We start from the raw sequence: 26582 nt of genomic DNA, 5'->3' as shown, positions 1-26582 counted from the left end.
GCTGTATGAGAGCCTGTGCTTGCTCTACTTCTGTGTGTGACACTGCAGGCAGACATTGTGCTTCCGGGGCCATACTGGAATACTGTTCTGAAAGTGGAAAAAGCAAATGTCACACCAAAAAATTGTCTGATTTGCTCACTACAAAACCCCTACTTGTCTTTGTAAGGGGTTTTCTGCAGCTCTTTTTCCCCACTAGATTGGATAGTTTTGGTTTGGCCGCACTGCCCTTCACTGCTTTGAGAGGTCCTGTTAAGGGTTCTAAGCACAGAAACACAAAAAAATGGACATGCTTCTATCATGGTTGAATTAGAAAGGACCACATTGTATGCCACCAGGTATCCTTTAATTGTTGCAGTCCAAATGGCACTGTCTCGAAAACCTATGTACAGTGGAACCCTACAGAACATACAGTATGTGAAGAAAAGTGAATTATATTTATATAGCGCTTTTTGTCTAGTGACTTAAAGCACTTTACATTTATAAACCCAGTACCTATATTTAAGCTACATTTACACCAGTGTGGGTGGCAAGGTAGGTGTGTCTTGCCCAAAGACACAACAGCAGTGACTACAATAGCGGAAGCTGGATTAAAGTTTCTGGCTGGCTGCTCTACCATCTGAGCCAAGCCCCAATATATGGCAGGTGCTTGTCGCTGCAGTCCTTCTAAAGAGAGGGAAAACACAACTAAAAATGTTGAATTTTACAACAAAACAGCTTTTCCTGCAGAAGGAAGTGTTGTGTTATTATTTCTGTTTGTAACATGTCTTTATGAACTCTACCCAGAAATAATTCTCCTTAAGCCCCATGGGGACGTCATCACTGGTTGATGCTGTAGATATTTTCTACAGTTACACTACAGATAGGAGCATGGACTTCTTGAAACATTTTCTCACCTTTCTTTGTACATGTTATACTCTTGATGAATAACTTTTTAATAATATTTATTAGAGCGCAAACATTTCAAGTTTAAGAAAACCAGTATACCATTTTTAAAATACTTCAAAGGAATAGTATTGAACTGTCGAATTTGGAATTTTGCACAAGCCTGGTCAAGATTATACCCATTGGAAACTAAAAATGATATGCCATTTATTTTTAAGTAAAACACACATTACAGTTGAAGGACAAAGATAGCATGTTTAGCTGATAATGAGATATTATGTACTTTTACAAGGTGCAAAACTTCTATCGGCAGGATTTCTTCAGTGGTGGAGTTTAGTTTGGACGGGACAAACACTGTTCTCATTATCCAAAGTGATACCCACTACATATGAAAGTCTTGCAAATAGAAACTTTTTACACTTTCACTATCAAAACATTTTGTTGAGTTCTTTAGTTTATTTGGAATATGAACACACTTACAATATGATACATCAACACATAATTTTTTTATCATTTATTTTTACATGTCCGAAAAGGAATAGGGAGAAGCAAAGCGTATTTAATCCTATCGCCCTCTCCCACTTCAGAGCACCTACTAATACATACAGTATGTTCACTTACGGTCTTCCTTTTGTAACACAATTTACATCGGTGAATTAATAGTACAGCAGTTCTTGTAACAGATGATTAAGTCAGTCATGATTAACATACTGGCATGAAAAATATCTCGTTTTCAAAAAGGTTCAAAGTGTTTCTCAAAATTGTTCTTCCTTGTACTTTGTAAGCACTTTTAATTTAAAACAGCGTTTTTAACATCTTTGCTCAATCCACTCCATAATTTAATTCCACCTACTGATATACTAAAGGTATTAAGTGTTGCACGTGCATACAAATGTCAAGTTAGTTTTTCCTCAAAGGTTATATTCTTCTTCTTTTTTGGATAAGAGTTGTTGTACATTCTTGGTCAGAAGGTTTTAGTTTGCCTTGTACATGATTTAGCTGTTTGCAGCTGCACCAAGTCATTTAATTTAAATATTTTTGATTCAACAAATAAAGGGTTTGTATGTTCTTTATATCCAACATTATGTATTATTCTAACTGATCCTTTTTGTAAAACGGTTAGTGAATGAAGTGCAATTTTGTAGTTATGTCCCCATATTTCTGTACAATAACTCAGATATGGTAACATAGTTAGCAGTAAAGAATATGGAGTAATTTTTGGTCCAGAGCATATTTTGCTTGATGCTTAAGTTGTATATTTTTATATGAGATTTGCAGTTCATTTTCTCATCTATTATTACACCCAAAAATGTGGTTTATTTTACTCTTTCAATGTCTACTGAGATTCAAGGATAGTATGTTTTTGTCAAACCATCTTTTTATTTATTCATTGCTTCTGTTATTATTTGTATTAGCTTCTGTGTGTTCTTTCTCGAGCAAAATGCAGTTGTGTCATCTGCAAATAAAATTAAAGTGAAATCTTTTGTAACTTGGCAAATGTCTCTTATATAGAGAATGATCAATTTTGGTGCCAGTATTGATCCCTGGGGTAAGCCTGCAAGATATATCTAGATCTGACATATTTTCATCTAGCTTCATGTTGGTTAAATAACTTCTTATCCAGTCTAAGACCAACCATCTGATGCCATACAGTTTTAATTTATTAATGAAGATATTAAACTAAATTAAATTGAACCAGAGCAACAACCTGTGCTCTTAAACAGAAGACTATGAATCCATACTCTCCCCTTTGATTCCTCTGGTGGGATACAATGAATTATTCATTCCTTAAAATCTGCAGTACAAGTTCTTAATCATACTGTATATACATATAATTTGAGCAAATTGAAATACAGTGGTACTCCAGTTTTCATATGCTCCACTTTTTTTTTAGATTAAATTTTTACTCGAAATGTTACCATTTTTATATACCCGTTATCGTACGGCCAAACATTGCGCAAATTAAACTAGTCTGTTTTCCTGTGTTTGGGCACTCCTGTGGAATGCTCAAACACAGAATCCAGGGTGTTGGTGACCAGTGTTGCCAGTTACTTTGAAAAAGTAATCTGATTACTCATTACTCTATTAAAGTAACCTAAATGTAAAGTACTTGACTGATTACTTTATTTTTAAAAGTAACTAATTTAGGTTACAAGTAAATTTAATAGTTACATTGTGTCGGCAGCACATAATGTACTATGGACCCTATTAGCTGACAAAAAGTCAAAAATAATGTTGCAATTCCAGCTAGAAAATGCCCATCTCTCTTTTCTCTCCTTTGACTTTTTAACTGGAGGGACCGAACTGTCAGCAAATTTTTTCAACTCAACAAACTGTTTTTGCACTCCACGCCACATTCCAATTCCAGTTGAAATCACTGGTCTATCAAAGTAGACAAATACGATCTGATCAGGAGTGTAATTTGGGGTCCAAGGCAAACTAGGCATGGAGGCTTGTCAAAACATAATTTAGCATGATGTAACAAACTACCATGCAAGCTCCACATTATCGAACAATGAGTATTACCGGTATTACCCAACTTTTACTGTTGACAAGAACATTTATATTTAATATAATTCACAATTTTCGAGGGTTTTAAAGTACCAGTAGATTGGAAAAGCAAGTTGCCTCTATATTGAATCTACTATGTGAAGTTGAGTGAATTACAAACCCCGTTTCCATATGAGTTGGTAAATTGTGTTAGATGTAAATATAAACGGAATACAATGATTTGCAAATCATTTTCAACCCATATTCAGTTGAATATGCTACAAAGACAACATACCGTATTTCCTTGAATTGGCGCAGGGAATATAGTATTCGCACGTCTAGAATTACTGCCGGGTCAAACTCGTTTCTCAAAATAATTAACGCATGCTTGGCCTTATCGCCGGTTTATTATTGAAGCCGGATCAAATTCGTTTTGCAAAATATTAATTTTATTATCGCATGTCTATAATTTTCACCGGGTCAAACTCGTTTCGCAAAATATTTAGCATATGGCTAGAACTTCCACCGGGTCAAATTCGTTACGTCACGAGTGACTCATCTGTCCTCATTTTCAAAATGGAGGAAGCTGATTTCAGTAGTTTACAATCGCACAAAGGAAAAAAGATAAAGAGCTATTCAGTAGGATTTAAGGTCCAAGCTATTGAATACCGGCACAGTATGTTAAAGAGAACAGTAAGCATCTATGTTTTATTAATATACCGTAGCTGCGTGTGTGAAATACTGTATAAGTCATTAAATGACTCCCGCCTCCTGGTGGTAGAGGGCGGTGCCGGGCTAGTGATCCATCTTGCGACTTCCGGTACTGCAGAAGAAGTGAACACACGCAGCAAGAGATTATTTTTTTTTTAACAAGGAGGATTACATACCGGTATCTAAAATAAAACAGTTTTCTAAACTGGACTTTCAATGGAAGCAGGAGGTAATAATTAAAGGAATATCTCCATCGAGACAGAGACTTTTAAAACGGAAAAAAGAAAATAATGAAGACTTCTATAAACAAGTTATCGATGCTTTTGGTCAGAAGGAGCTGCAAATGGACTCCATTTATAAGTACAGGTAAGACCATAATAACGTTTTTTTTTTAATTAAATGTGCTTTTCATGATGGTATGCTTACATCACACTCAAAGCGCACGCCTAAATTTTATGGATTCCTTTTGGTAAACGCCGGAGTGAGAAGAGGTTTTACAATAATTACCGCATGCACGGCCATCCCGCCGGTTTCCGGTAAACGCAGGAGTGACAGGAGGTTTTAAATTAATTAACGCCCCTGCGGCTATTCAAGGAAATACGGTATTTGATGTTCAAACTGATAAACATTTTTTTTTGCAAATAATCATTAACTTTAGAATTTGATGCCAGCAACACGTGACAAAGAAGTTGGGAAGGGTGGCAATAAATACTGATAAAGTTGAGGAATGCTCATCAAACACTTATTTGGAATATCCCACAGGTGAACAGACACATTGGGAACAAGTGGGTGCCATGATTGGGTATATAAGTAGATTCCATGAAATGCTCAGTCATTCACAAACAAGGATGGGGCGAGGGTCACCACTTTGTCAACAAATGCGTGAGCAAAATGTTGAACAGTTTAAGAAAAACCTTTCTCAACCAGCTATTGCAAGGAATTTAGGGATTTCACCATCTACGGTCCGTAATATCATCAAAGGGTTCAAAGAATCTGGAGAAATCACTGCACGTAAGCAGCTAAGCCCGTGACCTTCGATCCCTCGGGCTGTACTGCATCAACAAGCGACATCAGTGTGTAAAGGATATCACCACATGGGCTCAGGAACACTTCAGAAAACCACTGTCACTAAATACAGTTCGTCGCTACACCTGTAAGTGCAAGTTAAAACTCTCCTATGCAAGGCGAAAACCGTTTATCAACAACACCCAGAAACGCCGTCGGCTTCGCTGGGCCTGAGCTCATCTAAGATGGACTGATACAAAGTGGAAAAGTGTTCTGTGGTCTGACGAGTCCTCATTTCAAATTGTTTTAGGAAACTGTGGACGTCGTGTCCTCCGGACCAAAGAGGAAAAGAACCATCCGGATTGTTATAGGCGCAACGTTGAAAAGCCAGCATCTGTGATGGTATGGGGGTGTATTAGTGCCCAAGACATGGGTAACTTACACATCTGTGAAGGCGCCATTAATGCTGAAAGGTACATACAGGTTTTGGAGCAACATATGTTGCCATCCAAGCAACGTTACCATGGACGCCCCTGCTTATTTCAGCAAGACAATGCCAAGCCACGTGTTACATCAACGTGGCTTCATAGTTAAAGAGTGCGGGTACTAGACTGGCCAGCCTGTAGTCCAGACCTGTCTCCTATTGAAAATGTGTGGCGCATTATGAAGTCTAAAATACCACAACGGAGACCCCCGGACTGTTGAACAACTTAAGCTGTACATCAAGCAAGAATGGGAAAGAATTCCACCTGAGAAGCTTAAAAAATGTGTCTCCTCAGTTCCCAAACGTTTACTGAGTGTTGTTAAAAGGAAAGGCCATGTAACACAGTGGTGAACATGCCCTTTCCCAACTACTTTGGCACGTGTTGCAGCCATGAAATTCTAAGTTAAATATTATTTGCAAAAAAAAAAAATAAAGTTTATGAGTTTGAACATCAAATATCTTGTCTTTGTAGTGCATTCAATTGAATATGGGTTGGAAAGGATTTGCAAATCATTGTATTCCATTTACCGTAATTTCCGGACTATAAGCCGCTACTTTTCCCCCTCGTTCTGGTCCCTGCGGCTTATACAAGGGTGCGGCTTATTTACGGCCTGTTCTTCTCCGACACCGACGAAGAGGATTTGGGTGGTTTTAGTACGCAGGAGGAAGACGATGACACAATGATTAAAGACTGACTTTTCATATACCGGTAGGCTGGTTATTTTGATAACGTACAGGCGAGCACTTTGTATTACTTTGCAGCGTTGTATTATTTGTACTCTGCACGAATGCTGTTCGCCATGTCAAAGATGTGAAAGTTTGATTGAATGATTGAAAGATTTATTGTTAATAAATGGGACGCTTTGCGTTCCCAAACAGTCATCTCTGTCCCGACAATCCCCTCCGTGGTAGCAGGAACCCCTATATACTACGCTAATTACACATCAAAACCCTGCGGCTTATAGTCGGGTGCGGCTTATATATGGAGCAATCTGTATTTTCCCCTAAATTTAGCTGGTGCGGCTTATAGTCAGGTGCGGCTTATAGTCCGGAAATTACGGTATATTTACATCTAACACAATTTCCCAACTCATATAGAAACGGGGTTTGTATATTTATATAGCGCTTATCTCTAGTGACTCAAAGCGCTTTACATAGTGAAACCCACTAGCTAAGTTACATTTAAACTAGTGTGGGTGGCACTGGGAGCAGGTGGGTCAAGTATCTTGACCAAGGACAACGGCAGTGATGAGGATGGCGGAAGTGGGGATCGAACCTGGAACCCTCAAGTTGCTGGCACGGCCGCTTTACCAACCAAGCCACGACGCCCCACACACATATATATCTGATGTATGACATAGAAAGTCTTTCAAAGTTTGCGAGTATATGGATATGATCAAAATAGTATCAATCTCAGGGAGATTCCCGAGCCATTTTGAGAGAGAATGAGCTAGCCAGACAAGTCATCGCATTACAAAGATGTAGGAACCACAAATCCCTTCATCACCAACAACAATGCAAATCATGCACTTTTTTATTTTTATTAAATCAACATAAAAAAAACACAAGATACACTTTCAATTAGTGCATCAACCCAAAAAAAAAACCTCCCTCCCCCATTCACACTCATCCACACCCACTCACACAAAAGGGGTTGTTTCTTTGTGTGTACAGCTCCACTAATGGGCATTGGAGTGTTACTTTCAAAGGCAAAATTAAAGTATTGCTAGAAACATAATTTTATATGGGACTTTATTGTATTATATGTATAGTACATGTTCCAAAAAGAAAAAAGCATAAAACACAGTATATTTAAATATACTAAATGTATATAAGGGAATAAATATTCAAAATAATCTAGTTTGGTTACGCCATCATGAGCGCAACACAAGGTTGTAAAAGTTTCAACTACAATTCTAAATAAGATGTCAAAAGCAAACTGAAATCAAATACACACAGCTTAAAGATTGATCAATACCTATTTATGATGATTTATCAAAATATAAAATAAATATACTTGAACAGAACGCTCATGATGGTTACACCAAAAAGTAACGCTATGAATCGCGTTTTTCAAGTTTTTGGGGCATTTTTATGCTATTTCCGAGCATCTCCTTTTTATTATCGTTGATTTTAAATGGTCAAACTAATGCATATTATATATGCATGCACTAGTAAACAAAAAAAAATTCATATTTATTTTGATTGGTACATTTTGAAGTACATTTGTGCAGGTGGGTGCGAATGTACCCATTACTAGAGCTGTACACTTCTGCTACCAATATTCTGGTTCCCACAACATAGACAACACAGTCTGCAAGGGACACAGTCCCTGAAGCACACATGATTGGTGTGCCGCTGGTCCACTAACATTTTCATTAAATTACTATTTTTTATGTAATTGTTTTTATATTGTTTTACTTTCTTTTTTATCCAAGAAAATGCTTTTTATTTATTTATCTTATTTTATCTTCACCAGACCAAGTTGTCAATGAAATTGGATTTGTTTAAAGGGTTTTTAAAACCAGGTCCAGTCCACATAATGTCCAAGTCGGGCTCAGCAACACACACCTTCATCCATGTACATTGAAAAACTAGGGAAAACAACAGATTGCATATAATTTATAAACAAAATTACATTTTCAAAATAAGCATTTATGTAGTCCAGATTATGTCCAGGTCGGACTCAGTAACACACACCTTCATTTTTGTACACTCAAATTTGGGAACACAACAACAGCTAGCATATATGTTTTTGTTGTTGCATATTTATAAACATAATTACATTTTCAAAATAAGCCTTTGAGGACTTCCCATCTTTTTTTTATGTTTTTTGGCATCATTTTCGTTTTCAACCATATAGCTTTCTAAAGTTAAGAAATACTGAATAAATGTTTTAAAGAAAGTAATACTAAGTGAATATCTGTTTTTGGCCTTAAAAATAAACCTTTTACCGAGTACTATAATTAAATTGACTAAATCATGACTGTCAATGAACTCTTCTAAAATAACAGAAACCACATCAAGCTTCATAAACAAACCAATCCTTAAACACATTTTTTCAACTTCCACCCAAAAGGAAGACACAATATGTATGTGGGCTCTGTACCGAGGATGTCGTTGTGGCTTGTACAGCCCTTTGAGACACTTGTGATTTAGGGCTATATAAATAAACATTGATTGATTGATTGAATATGACAGTACCAAAACAAATGCAGGGTGGATTCAGATTCCTGACAACAAAATCGGCAATCATTTGACTCTGTCATATTCCATAGTTTTAATATTTTGCCCGTGGGTAAGAAATTTATAAATAATTTTAATTTGAAAATAACAATTTTGCATATCAATAGTAGTTTTGTAGATTAGTTAGAATATTGTATCCCACGGCAACGGGCAGTCAAAAAAGTCCTCCCATTTTCCATGTGTTGTATAGGACAGCCTTCAAAGATTTCTTTATTAAATACAATTATATATTTTTCTATTTATTTTAGTTCCTTTTTGCCAACTAAAATTTGTTATTAGAGGTTTACAATCTAATAATTTTGTAGTTCCATAATTAATCATTTGTTTCCATCTTTTCCCAGTTACTCCAGTTAGTTGATTAGATGAAAAGCTTGAACAAGCATCACCATACATAGTTCTAAATTCATCATAGTTCATAATCTTACCATTCTCATTGATAATATCATTGACAAAAATGATTCCTCTTTCAAACATATTTTTGTATGGCATCACCATTGACTTCCAGGAAGAGGCTAGATAACAACCCCGAAAGAGTGGTGACAACTGGAGAGACAGTTGACAGCCCGGAGAGACGGCAACCGGGGCAGAGAGGGGTAGCATCCCAAGCTGCAACTCTCGCAGGGGAGCACCCATGCAGCGGTACGAAAAACCCTGAAGATACATAAGACCAAGATAGGCTGCCTAGGGAAACCCGTGGTGCAACGCACAGTGCCAGTACCATGTACGGCACCCGATGAGACGGAGGAGGATCCAGGCCCGGACACTCCCCACAGTGCCCAGAACCTCCAAGCACCACTGGCGCAGCCCAAGGTCAGACCGTCGGAGGGGGGACGAATGGCGTAGAGCGCTACCTGGACACAAGTCGAGGGACTGATCACCCTCGGCTGGGTCGCCCGGGTGAGGGTGTTTGATTAAGACCCGAAACACCCTATGACCCCGGGAGAATCACTGATGATGTGTCCAGGTTGCACCATGAGGTGTATTATTATAAACTGAATAAACCAAAAGAAAGGCTTTCCATCTATTACATTATTAGAGTTCATCCATATTATCTGCTGCAAAATATTGTCTCTTTTTTCTGGCACATAAAATTGAAAACACCACCATGAGTGGATTGTTTCCTTTATGAACCCCGCCATGTTTCACAGCAGACTCTCTACATAAGAAAAATGGGAGGGGATCACTTGTAAAAACGGATACAATTTATTTTGATACAGTACATGTTTTTTGTCCAACAGGACAAATGTGTACCAGTCAGTGTTTAAATACATTTTTGGAACAATTGATGCTTTTAAAGACAGACACATAGCTTCAAGGTTGAGAAATTTCAGGCCCCCATATTGATACTCATTGTACAAAACCTTTCTTTTAATCTTTTCTGGTTTGCCGTCCCAGACAAAATCAAAGACCCTCCGCTCATAAATCTTAAAAAAGTTTTGTGATGGAGCTGGTAATGACAAAAAAAAATAAATCAATTGAGGAATAATTAACGAGTTGACAATATATATTTTACCATACAAGGTTAAGGATTTCCCTTTCCATAATTGCATAATTTTATCCAGCTTTCTTAGTCGATTATCATAATTTACTGAGCCTAGATCTTCCAGATTCTCTGGGACAACACCAAGTATGTTAACTAGTCCATCTGTCCACAAAACAGGCACTTTGCATTCCATTCGGAAGGACGTTTCTTTTAGATTTCCGATCCTTAAAATTTTACATTCATCATAAATAAGCTTAAACCCAGATTGCTGTGAAAATATGTCCAAAAGATCAAGAAGGTTCCACAAACAATGAGGATTGGGGCTGATAAAGAAGCTTGTATCGTCTGCATACATTGTTATTTTACTTTCAATATTATTATTACTGAGCCCTTCAATATTTTTATTCAATCTAACTTTAATCACCAATATTTCCATAGCAAAAATAAATAAGCGTGGAGACAAAGGGCACCCTTGTTTTAGACCTCTTAATAGAGGTATTGTCCCAGAGATGTATCCATTATTGATTATTCTACAGTTAGTTTTATTATATAGCGTCTTGATCCAGTGTAATAAGGAGTTGCCAAAATTGAAAAAAACTAAGCTTTTACAAATAAAATCTAAGCTCATTTTGTCAAATGCCTTTTCCAGGCTACACAAATTAATCATTTTCTATTTTCCATATTATAATTTTCTATAATTTCTAATAACTGTCTAATATTGTTTCCTATGTTTCTTCCTTGTAGGAAACCTGATTGATCTTGGTGAATAATATTTGACAAAACAGACTTTGTGTAGCCAAATATTTTGCCAGTATCTTAGCATAGTAACACTGAAGTGTTATAGGTCTCCAATTTTTTTAGATAAACTGGGTCTTTATACTGACCATTTATTTCCTGTTTCAATAATAAAGAAATAATACCTTCTGTTTGAGTGTTAGACAAAAAAACGGTTTTAGAGTAATTAAAACTAGAAAGCGATGGTTTCTTAACCTCTTCAAAAAATACTTGTTAAACCTCAATAGGTATTCCATCTAATCCTGGGGTTTTCCCTGTATGAAAAGACTTAACAGCTTCCACAAGTTATTCCTCTCTAAAGAGGCCTTCACATGAATGGCTTTCTTCTAAATTCAATTTTCTTTCATAATTTTCTGGAAAAAAATGTGTAGTTTCAGGAGGAATTAATAGATTAGAAAAAATATTTTTAAAGTAATTTTCAATTTCTTTCAACAATGTGGTGTGTGTATCCAATACCTTTCCATTTGTTTTAATAAGCTTGGAAATGTTCTTTTTAGAACGATTTTTTGTTTGGATATGTAAACAGAATTTTGAACACTTCTCACCTTTTTTCATCCAGATTGCTCTGTTGCAGTCATAACTTTTCAATAATTGTTTTTCAACTAAGTCTGCTAACTCCTCTTGTTTGGTTGTAAAGGTATTCAGTTGCTCACTAGTTAGATTATCATTACTATCAATGTTTTTTTGTAAATCCTCAATTTCTTTCTTTAATTCCTGTTCTGCCATTTTAAGTTGTTGTTTTTTTTCCCATGAAGAGTATGCAATGGCATATCCCCTAAAACAACATTTGAAGGCTTCCCAGACTATTTGGGGATTTGATGATCATACATTATTTAAAAAAAAGTCAGTAATAAATTGCTTTGTTTTTTGAATAAATTCATCATCCTGTAGAAGCATTTGATTAAACTTCCAATATCCGGGCCTACGTGTATTATCTTCAATTGCAATATTTAATCCTATACAATTATGATCAGAACGCAATTTATCATCGATTGATATTGCAGTCACTTTGTTTAGCAATGAAAATGATATAAAAAAATAGTCAATACGACTTGCCTGGTTTTGTCTTCTCCATGTATAAAGTACCAACGTAGGATTTTTGAATCTCCAGATATCAATTAAATCAAATGCATCCATAACATTTTGAATCTTTTGTAAAGATTGAGGATGATAATTGATTGAAAAATTCCTTTTTCGGTCCAGAACTTTATCCAAGGCAACATTAAAGTCCACCACAGTAATAATTTCCCCTTGTTCTTGCAATATGTCACTTATTTCTTCAAAAAAAGAAGGTTCATCAACATTTGGCCCATACAGATTCAAAACACACATCTTTTGACCCTGAATAATCATATTTAATATTAACCAGCGTCTTTGTGAGTCTTTTTCCATAGTTAAATTGAAAATTAAAAGTTTTTTTTTATCAAAATCATAACACCTTTTGAATTTCTGTGACCATGTGAAAAGAAAATTGGACCATCCCATTCTTTTCTCCATTTTTCTTCATCTAAATTTGTTGAATGCATTTTTTGAAGACAAAAAATATCTTGTTTTTTTTCCTTCAGCCACATAAATATAAGTTTTCTTTTTCTGTTGTCTGCAAGACCATTGCAATTATAACTAATTATTCCAACTTCATTATTGTTCCTATAAACCATATGACCTGAGTAAATTCATTATATATTTTATTGATTCTCTTAATACCATAAGTTTCATAAACATGAAAATCTTGTAACTAAAAACTGCAGCATCACCTGCTATTTCCGAGGAAACCAATATCCCCTCTAATAAACCCGCAGACACACCATTCACACCACAGCACACAAGACAAACAAACACATACCCCCCAAAATATATTATTCGCTGACCGTTTCCCAACATCTAACTACATTGTCCAGTCCCAGAAAAAACTAAAAATCATGCAGACTTTGTGAGAGCCAAGAAGTATTACTTTGGGGAAAATAATGATGCATAAATATTGTGGATCCTGAACATAAGGAGGATGAGCTACAAGTTTTAGAAGTTCTGCTAAAAAAATCCAGCATTAGTGAAACACTAAGCATCATGTAGCAGTATTGCTAAGTGCTAAACAAGAAATACAAACTACCAACATAAAATTATAACTTACTGTACAATGTCTGCTCTCGCTTTGATGATGACTGATAGGATGTCCATATCATATCTTCCCATTTATATGAAGAATTAATCATGATGCACACAAAGTGTTAACAAGGAAAAGTCTCCCTGCAGACACTGTCTTTGGTTGTGCGTGTTTATCTCCATCTCTGGGTATGAATTGCATGTCACAGATAAACAACTTCAAGATTTATGGCGAAATCCTAATATCCAGATGAGAGGCATGATTTATAATCTACAATAACTTTGACGAGCCAAGACGAGATGAGGCGGGAGCAGCAGGACATTGCTGCCAGCTCACAGTAATGCAGCAGAGGGCTACTGAGTTCTGTGTTATCAATCTGCCGCTAAAAATAGTCTGTCTGCATTAGAACTTATAAGAACAACATCACTAATATTAGGTTAATATTCAGGTCACGATATATATATATATATATATATATATATATATATATATATATATATATATATATATATATATATATATATATATATATATATATATATATATATATATACGTATATATGTATATATATATATATATGTATATATATATATATATACACTACTGTTCAAAAGTTTGGGGTCACCCAAACAATTTTGTGGAATAGCCTTCATTTCTAAGAACAAGAATAGACTGTCGAGTTTCAGATGAAAGTTCTCTTTTTCTGGCCATTTTGAGCATTTAATTGACCCCACAAATGTGATGCTCCAGAAACTCAATCTGCTCAAAGGAAGGTCAGTTTTGTAGCTTCTGTAACGAGCTAAACTGTTTTCCGATGTGTGAACATGATTGCACAAGGGTTTTCTAATCATCAATTAGCCTTCTGAGCCAATGAGCAAACACATTGTACCATTAGAACACTGGAGTGATAGTTGCTGGAAATGGGCCTCTATACACCTATTTAGATATTGCACCAAAAACCTGACATTTGCAGCTAGAATAGTCATTTACCACATTAGCAATGTATAGAGTGTATTTCTTTAAAGTTAAGACTCGTTTAAAGTTATCTTCATTGAAAAGTACAGTGCTTTTCCTTCAAAAATAAGGACATTTCAATGTGACCCCAAACTTTTGAACGGTAGTGTATATATAAATAGGGTATTGTTGGCGCATTTTGGATGGTTGTTTTGAGGGTTTTGCATTCGGAATAGAGAGCCCCCATATAGGTTATATAGGGACTGTGAATGATAAGACAGCACATCTCTCACATGGGAAAAATTGTTTCGGTTTTTGCCTGACTTATCAGAATTGAATTGAATTGAACAAAAGCTGAAGTAGCACTGTACCCAACCCTGATTTTGATTACAGGAAACCCATCCGACCTGCCTTGTGCACCTGAAGTATGCCAGTAAGCAAAGCAGCACAGCGATCTAGTCCAGAATGGAGACTGTCAACCTGAAACAAGAGACATGGATGGATTCATACACACTAGTGTGGATTTTTTCACAAGAAATCACAACTAATGTACTTTGCTCTAGGAATGTTTGATGAATGTTTGACTAGATGAATGGCCCAGGTGAGCAAAACCATAAGCTCTAAGATAGCTTTTATGCTTGTGTGCTTTCATCTTTCACTACCTGCTCTTGAGGGTCCGATGAATACAGAGAGTATGCAGGTTCAGCTTGCCTTGGAGTTGTGGTAACTCTGATCCCATGAGATTGAAAAAAGTTATTTGTGAGTACAATACGTATTTAGGACATGTATAAAACATGCAATAACTGAAACAAATAGCTCACCGTTTCCGGGCTTGTTGTACCTTTGTTCCTCCTCCTGCCAGCCTTCCTAGCGTTAGCACCTGTCAATTACAAGCCTGCTTTAATCCATCTATTCATTTTCTAAGACACCTATCAAATTCAGAAAAACAGGGAAGGTAAACTTAACAGAGCAGACTTGCTGAGACTTGATTTTCAATCACTGGGCAGATCAAAAGAGGCATTGACCAGGAATACGATTTTATTTAAAAACAGATAATTTACATATCGGGCACAAAGATCGACAACCATTCGTGCACACTCACATTTATGGTAATTTTGGTTATTCAGTAACCTTCTATCCATCAATTTTCTTCGGTTGTACAGGTCCAGGCCACGGAGCACTTCCACATTTCAATATTTAACTGACACCACCATTACATGTAGTTTTCAGAATATTTGGGATCTGCCTAAGTCCCAGAAATGCAAAATCCAACCATGGAGGGATGGCGAAGATATTTAAAAAAACAATGTTACCTTCTTCCATACTTCCTCTAAAAGAGCTGTTTGGAATTTGTCCCATTTTTGATGTTTCTCTCAATTATGATATCAGCGGACATCTCCATACATGGCAAAGTTTTACCCGAAGAGCTTTGAGCATGTTCGCCATTGTACTCAACAATTTCCTTTTATTTCTCTATCCTCTTATTGTGGGGCAGACTGGCTCATACGTGCATATGCATCCTCTGCTGATATCATTTATAATACAAAGCAGCATATAGTTCCAACTTACATCTGTCAGTGGACTCCTTATGGAAGCACTAAAAACTACAACATGGTTGACAGGAAGGAGACGCAGTCAAAGTAGAGGCACGAAAATAAGACCGCCCACGAAGCGGGGCATTCTGAAGAGACAGTCAAAAAGTGCCTTGAAGATATTCTGTAAAAAAATCTATGCAAAATGTGCCTGAATTTAAGCTACATAAATATGTGTGTTGTTTCGATAGAGTTGTTTTGTGCAAGGCCAGCTTTCTGGACAAGCGAACCAGGCAGCAGCCTGGGGCGCTATCTGTTGGAGTAGGCGCCAAATTGCAGAATGTAGAAAAAATTATAAAAATGTTATAATAAAACAAATATGTAAATAAAAATGTATGTTTACACTTAAGCCACCAGCAACCCAATATCCAGACATCTGGGACGAGCCTTAACTTAAGTGCTAGCCTAGTGATGAAGCATTTTAGCACGGTCATTTAAAACGTGTTTTTGTTCTTACCTTACGCTTCACACTTCGCTCCATTGTCGACTCAAACAACAAACATGGACAACATCCACTGCTCCTTTACGTTGTTGCAAATAAATGTCACAGCGATGTAAGTTATTGAGCCAGAACTCTGTTACACACGCAGTGTGCAAGTTCCGGTGGAAACAGCGTTGCCAGGTGGGAATTGACAAATAAACGCACTAGAATTCTTCTTCTTTGGTTTAATGGCGGTTGGCAAGCAACCTACTGGTGTGCATTACCGCCACCTTTTGATATGGAGTGTGGACCGAAATGGAACCCTACTTTATATTCTTTTTATAAATATGTATATAACAGTGGCGGATACTGGTCTCTCAAGGAGGGGAGCTCAATTTCAGCATACATCATAAAATGTGTTGGTTTATTTATACGTAAATTCTACCCTCTGTTCCTTTTTAAGAAAGTGATCTGTGACCCTGTCGTACAAAGAAGGCGTCTTTTCCAGGGATTTGACAAGTGTCCTCTCAATGGCCAGCAGAGCTAGGCTGCTCCTTGGCCCATGGTGTTGCGGGTGTAAGACTTCCATCCATCCATGCATTTTCTACCGCTTGTCTCTTTCGGGGTCGCGGGGGGTGCTGGAGCCTATTTCAGCTGCATTCGGGCGGAAGGCGGGGTACACCCTGGACAAGTCGCCACCTCATCGCAGGGCCAACACAGATAGACAGACAACATTCACACACACATTCACACACTAGGGCCAATTTAGTGTTGCCAATCAACCTATCCCCAGGTGCATGTTTTTGGATTGAGCCGCTTTAAACAGGAGAATCTCCTCTCTACACCTGCAGATGTAGCTCCAATCATTGCCACTAATGACAATAGCTTGTACACATGTGTGCATTATAAATGTATGTCTTTTGTTCAATTAAAAAAACAAAAAAAAACATTAAAATGATCTGCCATTATGTACAGATTGCTACCTAGCTAGCTCGCTAGCTGGGAATGGCGCGAGGCTAGTGCGACGTGTGTCCGCCTGTGAGTGCTTTAAGACGGTGGAGGGACTCAGCAGCACCCGCTGCTTGGTAAGGACAGAAACTGCAGAGTGTAAGAAGTCAGTCTCCAAACACAAAAAAACATTAGAAATAGAAGCTCTATTTGTCGCTAGTCATTTTTAACAAAGAAAATGTCGCTAAGAGGATTTGGAAAGTCTCCGGTTCAACTCACAATAACAGAATGAATGTTGAAAAATGCTCCCACAGAAGTTTACAACACAAGATTGCTGATTCGCTCATTTCACTGTCAATCAAAAAGGGAATCAGCCTTAGACAGATCATCCAGTCATCATGCAGAAGTTGAGCGTCCGGGCCAGCCCACTGCCCCATAGACCCCCAGAGACACTGAGCGTCCGATGGGCGGGACAAAGCCCAGCATTTATCAAAAGACTTGTCTCGTTTCGCAGCAGTGTATGCTTCCCCATTGAAGTCTGTGGACGCCGAGCGTCTATACCAGGGGTGGCCAACCAGTCAGAGACTAAGAACCACTTTTTTACTGTGTTACCGCAAAGAGTCACATCCTACACATGGGCTCACCCCATCCCTTCCTCACACACACACACAGACCTCTGCTCAGCCAGATTTATTGTAAATGTCACACACCAACAGTACTAAGACCACAGGGCAGTTATTTTCAACAATTAACATTGTGTGCACTGTCTCACACACACACACACACACACACACACACACACACACACACACACACACACACACACACACACACACACACACACACACACACACACACACACACACACACACAAATACTCAGTTCAACCAAGTCCACAAACAAAAATATAATATTTTTTCTGTTACTATGCATGTTGCTTAGTGGGACTTCTGGCATTCCTTGTGACGCTGAAGATTTGAAGCTTTGAAATGCACTAATGACGCCTGACATATAAGGCAGAATGGCTTGCCATTACGTTCAACAAAAAAATATAAACTCTCCCCGTCTGTTAAAAATGTCCTGTGTTCTTCTTCATATATTCGTTTTGCTGTGCTTTTTTCCCCAGCCATTTTGAGAGCGAACTTGTCACAAATTGTTTACTACTGTGATCTCACGCACATGCACGTTTGACGTCACTCAAACCGGCTTCGGCTTCTTCTTCTTATGTTAGACTGACCATACGTCCTCTTTCCCCCGGACACGTCCTCTTTTGCGGGGTTGTCCGGGCGGGGTTTCTTAAATGCCTCAAATGTCCGGCATTTTGAGTTAATGTTGCGTGTATTTTCAATGTACGTCCAGGGTTAAGAACGGGTTAAAAACAAAACAAATTGTGGATGCATTGAAATCAGAAAGGACGCGCAATTCCTGAAGCCCGCGCGTCACCCGGATGCAGATTTTTTATTTTTTTTTACCTTTTTGATTAATTGATTGAAGCTTTTATCAGTAGATTGCACAATACAGTACATATTCCGTACAACTGACCACTAAATGGTAACACCCGAATAAGTTTTTCTACTTGTTTAAGTCGGGGTCCACGTTAATCAATTCATGGTAAAACCGCCCGGTTTGCCTGTTTTTTTAATTGTATCGATTATCGCTTCCTGGCAGTGTTTTCTATTGTTTATATTTGCCGGGTCAAATTTCCGTCCCCGTTTATTGCGTTTTTATTGGTCATAGAGTTTTATCTATGACAAATAAGTTTTATCTATGACAAATATTGCCTCAGTTTGCACTCAGACAAGTTTACCGCGAGGGGCTGTCAAAATAAAGACTTCATGGTAAACACTAAGGCACTAATAGAGTTGTTACACCTTTCCTGCTTCCGGCTCCCAGACCGTAGTCGGGGAGCGCAGGGCAGACGTTCCTCCAGGGCCGATGTACTTCGTTGGTAGCACCCTTCACTTTACCCGGCAGTGGGTCTTTACAGCTCCGGACTCGAGGGTGAATGACGAGGCTGGCGGTTTGTTGCAACTTTGTGACTTTATTGGTGTCTTGCATGCAGCCATCCACCAAGCTACTAGCACCTGCATGCACTCACTGTTACCGCTCCCTCACCCAGCCACTCACTGACGTCACTCACCTCACATGCTGTCATATCTTAAAGGGCCACACACACGCATACGCTACTCTCATAACAGAGTTAAGAGCCGCATGAAATCAGCCAAAGAGGCCGCTGAGGCTCACGAGCCGCGGGTTGGCCAGGTCTGGTCTATACTGTTTAAAGCATCGTGAAGCTGTGGGAATGAGAGAGAGGAATGCCACGTCGTTACCAGGGATAAGAAGCTGATTCTGAACAAAAGAGCGCGTTGTAGCGCATATTTAGTCAATAACATGTACACACTACACTATACCTGTATATTTAATCACTTATTTTTTGACATTTTAGGGGAAGCTGAGCTTCCCTTGCAGTCTTCGAGCAATCACCACTTATATGTAATGCTCTGTAGCCTACGTGTTCTGAGTGCAATCCTAAAATATCTTCCACTACTAACCTAACCTTCTCTTTCGCTAACTTATTTCCCAGTATTTTTCTTTATTGTATTTCCTACACTGTATTAAAACATGTCCTACACTGTCTAATTAATGACAATATAATCACACAGCCCTGTGTTATGTTTCCCTATCAATTTCAATGAACTATTTAGATATGTATGTCCTAATCTCATTCTAGTAATTATGTATTCTCCCTTCCTATTTCTACTGCCTCCTCTCATTACAGCTACTCTCCTCTGGGCTTTGTCATAATCCCTACCTTTTTTTTTTCCTTTTTCCAATTATCCTGACACTCTTTATTGTGTTCTATCTTAACTACTGTCGAAGTAGTTAAGTGATAAATAAAGGTGCATGTAGAATTACATGTAAAGAATAAAACTAAATGGAAATAACTGTCTGCAAGATGAGCATGACGTCATGAATTGTGCTCGCGTTAGTAATAGATAGATAGATGAACAGATAACACGTTATTGATTCCTTCAGGAGAGTTCCCTCAGGAAGAAGAAGTAAAAAGTAAACAGTAACTAATAAGGGTATAAATGGAAACAAAATAGAAAAATTTTACAAGGAGAATAAAAATAGAACAGTAAAATAAGAGAAACTAGGCATTAACGACCATGATATAAAAAAGTATTGCACTGTTATTGTTTTGCATTCCCTGTCATCCTAGCCGCCCCCCCCCCTATCCAAAGAAGGTTGATGATTGATTATATGTATAGAAATCTTTATTATAATTTAATCACTTGTTTAATTTTTAAAACGTTTTAGTTATTCTTTTTTTTTTTTTTTGTCCAAATAAGTCAAGTAAGACCACAACAAATGAGCAATATGGTGCACTGTTATACAATTTAATAAATCAGAAAATGATGACATTATGCTGTATTTTATTTCTTTATTTTACTGGGAAAAAAGGTTGAAAACCACTGCCCTAAATCATATCTAAACCTAAAATTATTTTATAAGACTGATTATTTTGGATTATTGTGTTTGTATTGTGAGAGAAGGAGAGAAAGTGAGAGAGAGAGGAAGAGAGAGCTGGTGAAAAAACAGATTGAGGGTGAAGAGGATGGTTTGAGAAAATATGGGAAAAGGATGTTTATAACCTTACGTTATGTGAATGGTTTCTAGGAGAACAGAAAATAGAAACATTGTGTGAAGTGTAAGGAAGAGATGGATACAGGATGTTGTTTGTAAAGGAAAACGAAAGTGAAGAAAAGATGAGAAAGTGACAAATGAAGGTATTCGTAAATGGTATGCTGTTGATTGTGGTTAGCTGCAGGTTTGTTTAATTGTTTGTTTGTTTAGTTGTTTGAGTGAAATGGGAAGAAATCAATAGGAATAATTACATGCAAAATGGAATAAAACTATGAGTGCGATAGATAATGAATGAATAGATGAAATAGGTTTATTTTGGTCATATAATCAACCATCAACCAATTTGTGTGAGCAGTTTAACAGTAAATTAGACATATTAACAATCATACACATTTACACACAGAAAAGAAAAGAAAAAGAATGACCGAAAAAAGAATAGGCGGAAGCCAAAGCTTATATTGGCCTATGATATACATTCACTGAACATTAAATTACCTGGAACATCAACGTTAAAAGATGAAAGTAATTGTTACTATATTTTATAATGTTCAAAAAACTTTACTTTTCAAGGGTCTGTTAAACCATAACAAAAAACTACATGTGTTCAGCTCATCACTGAGGATGGTCCATCATTTAATTCCTAGAACTGAATTACATTTGTATTTTTTTTTTTTTTTTTTTTCTTGACCTATTTCAAAAATCAATATCCCCCGTAAATGATAGTTTTCTCCTCATAATGTAAATAAGCTAAGAATACAAACTGGAAGGCTGTTGTTCTTTACTCGGAAACATAATTGCCATTGTTTTAAAATTAAATTATCTGAACATTTAACACATTATGACTTATAAAAAATGGATTGGTATGATCATAATAATAATGCTTTGTGTATCATTGAAATGAGCCTTTTAAGTTTAAGTTTTGGGTCTATATTTCTTCTATAAACATTTCCCCAAACTTCAAAACAATATTACATATGGAAAAATAAATGAATAATATAACATGTGCAGACATTTCTTATTCAGCATGTGTTTAACTTTATACCGAATAGCAATGGATTTGGATATTTTTCTTTAATATGTTCAATATGTGGCTTCCAACATATTAATGATCAATTACTATTCTCAAGAAGTTAGTTCATATACTCTGTCAAGTTACTCTTTCTGGTAAATATTTAGTCTTATTAATTTCTACATATTGAGATCTATTACTTAAAATAACTACTTAACCACTGTTGTGAAACACCTTTCTAATTTATGGGAGTATTGGGATAGGATTGAGGAAGATGTCTGCTGTGGTGGTGGTTAGTTTGGAAATTAATTTAATAAAAGTAACTTTAAAGTGCAGTCTGACATTTTTAGTTTGGAGTAATTTATATTTTTAATTAGACATTGCATTCCACCATACATCTGGGAGGTGGCCTTGTGAGGTGTTTGTGCTGCGATATCAGGACAGCTGGCACAAAACAATGTGTGTGTGTGCATGTTGTGACTAGTGTGAAAGAAAAGATAAGGAGAAACGTGAATAAAAACATTCTTTTGTTTTGGAGAATATCACGCACAGCGGGAGGTCAGAGTGCAAGCATGACAGCTTGCTCGCGCCTATTGATAGACAAATGATAGTTTAAATTAACTTATAGATAATCTTTAAGTGAATTAAAAGGGTACTTAAATACACATGAAGTAGTACGTATAATCTTTGAATTAAGGTTATTGATTAGCATTTAATGGGATAGTTAAGACTGTAATTTTAAAACGTGATATGCAAAATTGAACTAACCGAGAGGATATGAAAACGATGGGTGTACATGTTTTGAGTTCCAAATTCTGGAGGGAAAAAACCTCAACAAAACGTAAAACCATACAGACGGACTTGAGTGGTAGCCGCCGTTGCCCGAGGTCAAGCGAGGGTGGAAAGGATATGCAGCAGGGGGACTGCCAACTTCTCTGAACAAGACAAGCTCCAAAGTTGTAGCCAGAACATGCTCACAAAAAATACAGGTGTGACAGAGGACGCCCACAGCAGGACGAACAGCAGGATACAAACAGACCCCTGCTGGACATAAGTGTCAACGGACAATGTTCAACACAATCTTTGAAGCATTCCTTTGTGGTCAACCTGCACACACCTTGTAATGACCTGCTTTACGAACTGTGTCCTGACAATTCAATACCGCACAGAAGGAACTTCCTGATGTTGCCTGACAGCACGACATCAGCTGACAACTACTGGGGACGCCTCCCAGGAACGAATGGAGGACGGGGACTGCTCCAGCTGTCCTAGCACTAGCTGACTGAGGTGCGTCCGTGTGTCCTGCCACCCAAACCGCCAAAGTGTATGATCACCAATTAGACGACTCATAATAGGAGCCTTTTGACTCTTACATATGGTGGGACTCAAGGTATGGCCGCTCATGTGAACTATCCTTACAACAAATAGCATGGTATAAGATGGACAACTAATGACCCACATTGTTCCTTTGCTCTCTGTCCTGCCTACGAAACCAAAAGTTTAGGTCAAATGATAAAACAGGGCGTAGCTGCCGCTGATTGAACCGATACGCTAATACCACATTTTCAATTATTTCGGTTGTCTGTTAAAAACATAGCTATTGGTTGCAATTTGGACATTCCTGCTGTAGGCTACAAGGAGCTAGCAGCTACACAACAGCTGAGCTAAAATAACAAATTTAAGCATATCAAATATTTATAGTTGCTTATTACATACACAAAGTCGCAGAGAGACAGAAGTCTGTAGAAAGTATTCAGTAACAAACGTGTCCGCATCATTAAACTTTCTACCACAGGAAACATACTGAACAAATACAGCAGTTAATGTCAGACTATAATCTGGGATACCTTGTCTATCAGAGACATGGTTAAAACCCACAACAACTTTCGTTCTAATTAATGTCCCGGGGAACAACATTACAGAAAAAACAGATTGAGTGACAAAGGGGGGAGGAATTATGATTTATGAAAGGGAAAACATTAAAAGTAGATCAATTTGAGTATGTTAAAATTTAAATTACATTTTCCTCAGAAATGTATTTCAAGGTAATTGTAGTATACCAACCGACCACAGCTAAAGACATTTTTCTCAATTTATTTTCAGACATCCTCAAACAGCATAGTATGAAAGAAGTAACGTCATGGGGGGCGTTAATCTGGACTGGTTAAATAAGACGCGTAGAAAGAAACTTAAGGATATTATAAACGGCTTCTACATGATACAAAGGATAAGCAGCCCTACTAGAATTACAATTGGATGACAAAAATCAAAGAGAACATCTGTAAATACACGAATACAAAACCAGAAAGAAGAGTGCTAAAATAAAAATACCATTGGATTAATAAAACAATTTGGATTCTAATAAGACATGAGGACTCAGCTCTCATAAGAGCAATTATAAAAGGTCTAAATACAGATCATATGATTTTAAAAGTTTTGAGGAGCAAAGTTACAATGTTTATGCGGAAGTCTAGGCTGACTTTCACTTAGAATTAATCAAAGCTGCAAAAGGGAACATTAGAAAGTTATGGAAAACCAGATACAAACTTACGGGAAGAGAGCAAACAAGAAACAACACTATAACATTAAATATCAATGGCGTTACTATCGCAGACAATCTGGACATAAGTAATAATTTTAATGAACATTTCATCCAGTCTGTACAAACCCTGAATAAAAAGTCCCTCAAAATCAGTGCAAATAATTGTCATTTATTCAGGATGGACTAATTTTAGAATTAACAAATGAAACAAAGTTAAACAAAATCTTCGCTGCCTTATCAGACTCACGATCTAGAGATATATATATGGGTTGGACACTATCTTCCTAAAAACATATAAGGATTGTATTATTGCTCGTATAACAACGATTGATAAATATTTCAATAACGGAAAACACTTTCCCTACCACGTCGAGAAACTGCTACTATAATTAAATCCATAAAGCAGGAAATAAAGAAGACCAGAACATGTACAGACCAATTAGCCTTCTCCACGTTATAACAAAAGGAATAGAAAATTTGAAGTTAAAAAGTGGCTTTGGAGCAATCAAAGCTGCTCACTCGGTCGCTAAGAGGGGCATTATGTTGACACATCAATTTAATGAGTAGTATATTTATCCATGAGAGCATTTTGTTGTAAATTGTGAGGTATGGCTGTTAAAATCTTGGTTGTTTTTACGAATGATGACAGATGTGAACAAGAGCATGTATTGTCTTTGTGTGATGATGTAAATAAGGTGTGGTTGTATTGTATGGTAAGTATGTGTCCATGAAGGGGCATTTTAGGATTTCTCTTAATCTGATTACATGCTACAGTATGATTATTTTTGATTAATTATTGATTATTATGAATGTATATATTTATTATGATTAATTAGTGTCATAATTCTATTGCTTGATTTGTGGATCCCTTTAATTTAGGTAGCCAGGGATGCAGATGGAAAGTAGCTATTTAGATATAATCTGGTACAGAACATATCTGTTTCTGAACTTAATGTTTCTGTGCATTGTCCCATCATAGATAGACTAAATTAAACACAACTATTTAGTGAATTATTGAGGCCACAATAATTCACTAGGTGTTGTAAAATATCAAAGTACTATTGGAAAAGCGAACAGTGACCTCAAACATGACCTGTCCTCCGCCTCTGTTCTTGCTGCGCTTGACTATCAGCTGTCTTTTCTTTTTCTTGGATGTTTCTGAAACTACTAATACTACTACTACTACTACTATTACTATTACTACGACTAACACTGTCCCTGTGAGAGGGACAGAGGGGGGAGGTGAGTTTGGATTGGGTCAAGTTTGAGCGTGTTGGTTTTATCTAATCGATATGATCAATCCGGTACAAGGATAAAGGAACGTAATGATTTAGATTGACAATTGCAGTGGTTGGCGAAAGCAACCCCAACCTCAAAGGAGGGTGCCAATTCAGTAATTAAATGTTTTGTGAATGATCTAATATCCCGACATGGTTTCCCCAAAAAGATTAGGTCAAACAACGGCACCTATTTTAAGAAAACAGGTTAATCTTCTTCAGTCACAAGATCAGCACTTCTCAGGACCAGCAGCTTCCTAGGAAGGTGGAAAGACCATGAGACCAAAATGGTATGTTTGCAAAATGTAGAATTTGTGTGCCAGTTCCTCTGTGCAGATTTGAGGATGAAAGCAGCCACTCCAGATTCCCTTGCACTCGATGAGAGGGGCACGGTCAAAGCCAATCCAGGACCAACACCCGATACCTGACTGGAAGGAACCGAGAGGAGAGACAACACCTTGCCAGCGATGACAAGAACAACTAAGGTTGCCAGCCAATGTGTCCACCGGGACTCCAGCAGCTGTGGAAAGAAGTGTCGGGAGTGCCGAAGCAGCGAGGAGGCCTGGAGGCAAGCCGAGGGCCTGGACCAAAGGCCCACGCCCCATACTCTGCCCCCGCCTTCCCCAAAGCCCCCACAGCTCCAACTTTTTCTCAGCTTTTCCCCAATTTCGGCCAGCACGCCGGCCACTGAACAGTCTGCCCAATGGACTGAACCACACCCCAAAGAGAGACAGACTGTTTGAGTGGATCTCTTTCTTCACCAAGGCAGCCAAAAGCCCAACGAGGTGTCGGCAGGCCACCAGCCTGAGGCACCACCGAGCCATCTATACGAGCACTAATCGAACATGGACTCATACGAAATTCAGTTGTGTGTTCAAAATCAATTGGTAATTAACAATATTGGTAACTACATCCATTGCAAATGCCGGAAAAAATATTTTTGCAAATGTCTTACAGTCAGAAGTCTATATACATTCATCTATTTATGTTCAA

General features: G+C 37.5%; 1 protein-coding gene across 5 annotated transcripts in view; it reads right to left on the bottom strand.

Moving 5' to 3' along the window:
- The window catches only part of ccdc14 (coiled-coil domain containing 14), a 46850-nt gene that overhangs the window by 12192 nt on the left and 8076 nt on the right, over window positions 1-26582 (bottom strand). For 2 of the 5 annotated variants that reach the window (XM_062054114.1, XM_062054111.1), the window contains exons 2-6: window positions 14974-15032; window positions 14815-14881; window positions 14560-14632; window positions 154-258; window positions 1-87 (exon numbers count right to left, since the gene is read on the bottom strand). The exon at window positions 1-87 is cut by the window's left edge and continues 183 nt beyond it. In XM_062054114.1, coding sequence (XP_061910098.1) covers window positions 1-87; window positions 154-258; window positions 14560-14632; window positions 14815-14881; window positions 14974-15032 — 391 coding nt within the window. Of the gene's footprint in view, window positions 88-153; window positions 259-14559; window positions 14633-14814; window positions 14882-14973; window positions 15033-16201; window positions 16444-26582 lie in introns of those variants that run through there. The other 3 variants (XM_062054115.1, XM_062054113.1, XM_062054112.1) reach the window with 2 other exon arrangements.

This window comes from Entelurus aequoreus, linkage group LG07 (genome assembly GCF_033978785.1).
Source record: "Entelurus aequoreus isolate RoL-2023_Sb linkage group LG07, RoL_Eaeq_v1.1, whole genome shotgun sequence".
Lineage (NCBI taxonomy): Eukaryota > Metazoa > Chordata > Actinopteri > Syngnathiformes > Syngnathidae > Entelurus > Entelurus aequoreus.
The sequence above is the reverse complement of the archived record's forward strand: the minus strand, read 5'-3'. Positions and strand labels throughout refer to the sequence as shown.